The 6,091-nt window shown below is 56.5% G+C and overlaps 1 protein-coding gene across 1 annotated transcript; it reads right to left on the bottom strand.

The window, feature by feature from the left end:
- Positions 1-630: 630 nt before the first annotated feature.
- Positions 631-6,053, bottom strand: CISH (cytokine inducible SH2-containing protein). Its single transcript, XM_011938990.1, has 4 exons — positions 5,858-6,053; positions 2,823-3,043; positions 1,310-2,593; positions 631-994 (listed from the first exon to the last, which is right to left on the bottom strand). Exons 1-3 carry the CDS (start codon positions 5,875-5,877, stop codon positions 2,058-2,060), a joined length of 777 nt encoding a protein of 258 aa, XP_011794380.1. The 5' UTR covers positions 5,878-6,053; the 3' UTR covers positions 631-994; positions 1,310-2,057.
- Between the last annotated feature and the right edge of the window lie 38 nt (positions 6,054-6,091).

Below are 6,091 nucleotides of genomic sequence, written 5' to 3'. Positions count from 1 at the left end.
CCAATTCCAACCAGTCTGGACCAGAATCTGGACACCCCCGCCCCAGGCCAGACTCCGCCAGCTCACTGGCCCCTACCCTGATTCAATTGCCCTGCCCCACTGCAGAGCAAGCCCTCCTCAGGTCTCTGTGTCAGGAACACGGGCCTCTCAGTCATGCCTCGGTGCCTTTGCACTCACTGTACCTTCTTCTGGGAGAACCAGCCCTAATCTCTCTGACTACTGGCTTCCTCATCTCAAGACACTGACCCCAGGAGTGGTCCACAGCTCTCTCCCCCTGGATATTTTCCACCTGCGATTTGGAGTTGGCATTTCTTGTTTACACATCTCTCAGGGCTGGTGCCCCTCTGCCAACCTCCCCCCAGCCCTTGCCTGGCAGTGGCCAGGACAATCACCCTGCAGGCAGTCTAACTGGCCTTCGTCTCCTAGCTTCCATTTCCCAAGGGGACCCAGGGGAGACGACAGGAGAGGCTGCTTCCTGTCTCCTCCACTCCTCAGTGAGTCCCCAGCAGGGACTGCTCAGCCACATAGGGTTTCTGGGCCTCTCCACTAGCCCAGATATCAAATGGGGGCTAATGATAACAAGATCAAAGGGGACACATTGTGTACACAACTCAAAAGTGGCCCCATTGAAGGCTCCATACATGAAAGGTATCATTTTATTATAGAGGTAATAAAATAAAGAGGTAATAAAGGTATAATGTCATTACAGAAATATCAGTGGAAAAGAAAAGACCACCAAACTGTTCATTGTTATAATTATTATTTCATGAAGTCTTATCAGATGTGTATTTCTCTCCTTCTCTCATGTGCAGGCACCTTCCTGGGCAGGAAGCAGACCCAGCAGAACTGCAGCGGCGGCTCTCAAACCAGCACCCCCCCTTCCTGACAGCACAGGCATTTCCCCTGGGCCTGTGCTACAGTGAGACCAGCTCTATGCAGATACAGCTCTGTCCTGTGAGGAGGTGAGACACAGGCTCTGCTGGGGACTAAGGCTCTGGCTGCATTTTTTTTTTTTTTTTTTTTTTTTTTTTTTGGAGACGGAGTCTAGCTCTGTCGCCCAGGCTGGAGTGCAGTGGCGCGATCTCGGCTCACTGCAAGCTCCGCCTCCTGGGTTTACGCCATTCTCCTGCCTCAGCCTCCCGAGTAGCTGGGACTACAGGCGCCCGCCATCTCGCCCGGCTAGGTTTTGTATTTTTTAGTAGAGACGGGGTTTCACCGTGTAGCTCAGGATGATCTCGATCTCCTGACCTCGTGATCCACCCGTCTCGGCCTCCCAAAGTGCTGGGATTACAGGCTTGAGCCACCACGCCCGGCCGCATTTTCTTATCTATTGTAGTTGTCCATCCTCCCCAAGTATGGCTGGGGGCAGAAGAGAGTGAACACATTCACAGACAGGTGGGTCAGTGCCAGGACATCCAGGATTGCCTTGGTTCCAGCAACATGTCTCAGGGAAGAACCAGAGAAGCCAGGGCAGAGTTGGGGTCTCTGGACTACCAGGGCTCAGGGCATAGAGGTGGGGTTGGTTCACCCCTGACACCAACCCCAAGGAGAATAAATAAATAAATAGTATATAATTGTGCAGTCCCCTAGCCTGGCTTACTCCTCAACAAGGGGTCACTAGTCATGGTTGACCTCAGTTCCTCTGCCTGTCATCCTCCTAGAAATGGAGGCTGGCTGCCGGTAGGGGTCCTACCCGACCCTGGGGATTGAAAAACCAGGTCTGAGAGTGCCCATACAGTTCAGGTGGCCAGGGTAGGCAAGTGAGTGGAGGTCTGGGCCCAGCCCAGAGGTGAGACAAGGTCCTGCCTGTCTCCCCATCCTCTGACATATGGCTCAGTGTAATGAAGCCACATGGGGCCTGGGGGCATTTACCTCCAGGTTGTGTGACACCTCCCCTCTCCCATGCCTTGTCCTTGCTGGCTCTTCCTGGGCCGGCTGCCAGAGGTATGCAGGCACCAGGATGCCTGGAGGAGGGACAGTGGGAGCCCAAGTCCAGCTGGGGCTGATGTCCCCTCCAGGGTGCGACTGGGTGAGGCTGGGCAGGGTGCCCGGCCCAGTCAGAGCTGGAAGGGGTACTGTCGGAGGTAGTCGGCCATGCGCCGGGGCAGTGGCAGGCAGTCCACGTCGGTCACCAGACGGTTGATGACAAGGCGGCACAGGTGTTGCAGGCTGCGGGCACTGCTTCTGCGTACAAAGGGCTGCACCAGTTTTAGGTGTACAGCAGTGGCTGGTGGAGGAGCAGGCAGTGCTGGATCACTAGGCGCGTCTTCCTTAGGCATAGGCAGGGCCGGGGTGGGAGCAGGATCAGGGCTGTCACTTCGGGTGTCAGCAGCGCAGGAGGCCACATAGTGCTGCACAAGGCTGACCACATCCGGAAAGGCCAGGATGCGTGGCCTGGACAAGCAGTTGGAGTCCAGACGGAAGCTGGAGTCAGCATACTCAATGCGCACATTGGTGGGGCCACGAGCAGTTTTCACTGACAGCGTGAACAGGTAGCTGGGGTGGGTGCTGTCACGTACTAGGAACGTGCCCTCTGGCATCTTCTGCAGGTGTTGCCGGGCCTCGCTGGCCGTAATGGAACCCCAATACCAGCCTAGGCAAGTGCAGAGGGGACAAGGGACATAGTGGAAATTAGCTGGGGGTACCAATCCAGGGTAAAGCAAGGCAATGCCTCTCGCTTCACACTTCCCTGGAGAGGGCTGTGCCTCTCCCATCAGACTCTCCTGGGCAGGGCTATGCATCCCAAATCAGACTCAATGGCAGAACTCAGCTTCATCCACCAGACCACCCAGGAAAAGGCCTGCCTCCCCTCTCAGACTCACCAGATTCCCGAAGGTAGGAGAAGGTCTTGGCTATGCACAGCAGATCCTCTTCGGGGTCCAACACCTTTGGCTCACTCTCTATCTGGGCTGGGGTCCCCTCTGCCACCTCCTCCAGGAAGGCCCCAGCAGGCAAGGGCTGCATGACTGTCTCGAGCAGTTCCAGGGACTGGGCCCACAGGGGCCGCTGCCCAGTCCGCTCCACAGCCAGCAAAGGATGAGGTCTAGAAAGCAGTGGATGAGCAGTGAGTGGAGGACCCATGCTTCTCCCATCTCCAGAGAACCCCCTATGCCCCAGACTAGTTGCATGACCTCTGGCTGGCCCATCTCACTATAAGCCTCGGCTTCCCCTCTACCCAGCCATGGGCTCAGTTAGTCCAGTATCTCATTCCCCACTTGTCATCACAAAAGCCCCCTTGTTTCCATGTGGGGATCCTCTTTTGAAAGATTCTTTTCCACTGCCCCGCATTTACTAAATAGTAATTAATCGCTCTCTATTTTACATCAACCAAAAACACAGATCATTCCCTTTAGGCATTTCTAATGTTCTTGCCACACTGATAGGATTCAGTGCAAAGTAGCTTCATGTTTGTGCCCTCCTAGCTGAGGTGGGCTGAGTAAGTGGCCCACTAATGAACAGTCCTAGTTGAGCGATAGATCTATGATAGGTAGATTTATCCTACAATAGATCTGTGTGGGGTCCTCCAGAGAAGTGCCAGGGTTATGGTAGGCTGCCTGAGGTCACACGCTACCTCCCCATGGATAGGAGTGTCTCTCAGAGGGACCTAGGTCCACACTGGCCAGGACATAGAGACTGAAATAATCCCCTACCCATACAAGTCAGCCTATCCTGGCCTCTGCTTCAGTGGAGGGTCTGGGGTGGACAGTGGCCTCTAAAGGCACTGGCAAGTCTCACCTCCTGTCAGTATGAGCTCCCACCAAATAGCAGGGACCTAGCCCACACTCCAGATCCCACCCTGGCAAGCCAGCCCTATCAGGCTCTATGATCTCGTACAAAGCTTGCTCTTCACTGGGCTTCAGTTTCTCTTTCCCGAAATAAAGGGTCCCACGAACTCATACACCGAGAGGTTCAGTAACACCATATTCTTGGATGGCTGGGGTTGAGGGAACCAAACCGACCAAATTCTGAGTAGGGGGATTTCTCCTAGGGGAAGCCCACCCAGCATGGTGATACTAGGGCTTCCTCCTTGGGAAAGCAGCAGGGACTGGCTCTACTTCCCCAAGAAGACTGCTGCTCCTCCCTCACTCCTTGCAAAATACATCTCCAAGCCTCAGTTCTGGGTCTAGTCCCTGGCTGGGCCTCAGGACACTGAGATAATGAAACCATGGCCTTGCCCTCAAGGACAACCAGACTGGCTGGGGAAGATGGCACTAAGAGTAATTATAATGCAAAGTCATAAAACTGCAGGTGTCGTGGGAGAGTCAGGGTCTGCTTGCTCCTGAGCTGAGTCTTCCAGGACAAAGGAAGGAGCTGGGGGAAGGGACCCTAGGCAGAGAGGACAGCACGGGCAAACAGCGCCAGTATTGCTTGTGAGGCAGGGAGGGGTAGGCAGGAGGCGGTAGCAGGAGCCAGACCTGACTCCTGTGTAGGTTATAGGTGACCCTCTAGGTTCTAATAAATCATGGCCCTATGACCGCTCACAGTGAGAAAGGGCCACACAACTCTGGCACACCACAGACTGCCAAAAACTGTTCCACACCTACCCTGGCTGTGCTGTGGGAGCTCGGAAATCCCTCTTGGAGAACTGGAGGCCAAATTTTGAGATGACCTGCCTGCTGGGGCCCAGAGCTACCTTCCCAGGGGCATGGTTGGTGGCTAGCCAGTCAGGCTGGAACCTCTGTGGGTGGCCATGTCCAGATAGCTTAGCCGGTCTTCAGACAGATTCCACCTGTGGGTGTGGGCACCTCTGGGGCTGGCGTGGTAGCTGGGTGTATGAATAGCTGTGTGGATCACCACAAGCTCCTGGTGAGTGACTGTGTACCTGGGCAGGGGTGTGTCCGTGGCTGTGTCATCATCATGGTGGGGACAGTGGCTGGTGTGTTCTAGGTACGTGTGTGTGCCTGCTTTGGAGCCCAGCAGTCTGTTAAAAACTTTGCTCCCCGACACCCAACACTGGCCCTGAGCTTATAAGGGGGTGCTTAGCTAGGGTAAAAAGTGAAAGAGGCTATGGGACCCCAGAATGCAGGGGGAGGCTCCTGGGGAGGAAGGTAGTCGTGGGGCAGGTATTCAGGAGTCCCAGAATGCAGACAGGAGGAAGGAACTTGCTGGAGACAGCAAGGGAGAAGTAGTCTTCCCAGCACCTTCATGTCCTCTTCCCTGGCCTCACCTTCCACCCTCCCTCACTTGGCACCAGGCCAGTTGTGATAAGCACAGCCACCCAGTTCTCTCTGAGTGCAGAACACCCATTTATACCTTCTTCTCTCCTTGGAGCTCCCTGAGCTCCTGTCAGATCACCATGGCCAGCATCAGACCCTTTGGTTGAAAGGGTTGCTCCCAAGAGTTGCTGACCATCAGGTGCCAGCCTGAGGAAAGGCAAGGATCTCGGGCTGTCTTCCCAAGAAGAGCCTATTTGCTAGCCTGGGGCAGGAGAGGGGACACCAGGACAGAGAGGGCCAGGGGCTGGTCCAAGGTTACTAGTAGGCAGGGCAGCCGGCAGGCTAGCGTAGAGTGCTCTGGGCCCAGAAGAAGATCTGGGATTGTTGGCCACATCTTGGTGGACGCCCTGCTGTTGGCGTCTATCTGGTCCAGTGAGAACCCAGGCTGAGCCCACCCCGTAAGTTCCTCCTGTAGCCGGCCAGCCCCCGGTTTCCCAATCCACAGTGGGAACTGAGGTGAGTGTGTGGGGGTGGGGAGTAGGAGTGTCACAGCCCCACACAGAGCCTCGCTCCCGAGGTCTGTCCGCTCTCAGTCACCTCTGGCCGGTCAAGCCCTCCCAATGCCCGTCAGCTAGCACATGGCCCCTGTTCTCCTGTGCGCCCCTCTTGGTGGCCGGGCGGGGGCAGAGAGCCGCGCTTACCCCTGAATGCAGAGGACCATGTCCCCGCGGCAGCGGCGACTCCGGAGTAGGGACTCGGCTGGACGGCGGCGGCGGGAGGGAACCTGTGGGCGCGGAGTGCGTGCAGGGTAGGCTCCCGGGGCGCGCGGGCGCAGGGCAGGGACTGAGAGGCAGTGGCGCGGACCGCCTGCGAGGGCAAGGTGGGGCGGGCCGGACGAGCGGGGCGGGGCGAGCTGCTGCCTAATCCTTTGTCTG

Source organism: Colobus angolensis, unplaced genomic scaffold (assembly GCF_000951035.1).
Source record: "Colobus angolensis palliatus isolate OR3802 unplaced genomic scaffold, Cang.pa_1.0 Scaffold18, whole genome shotgun sequence".
Classification (NCBI taxonomy): Eukaryota; Metazoa; Chordata; class Mammalia; order Primates; family Cercopithecidae; genus Colobus; species Colobus angolensis.
This window is presented reverse-complemented; position numbering and strand designations above follow the sequence as displayed.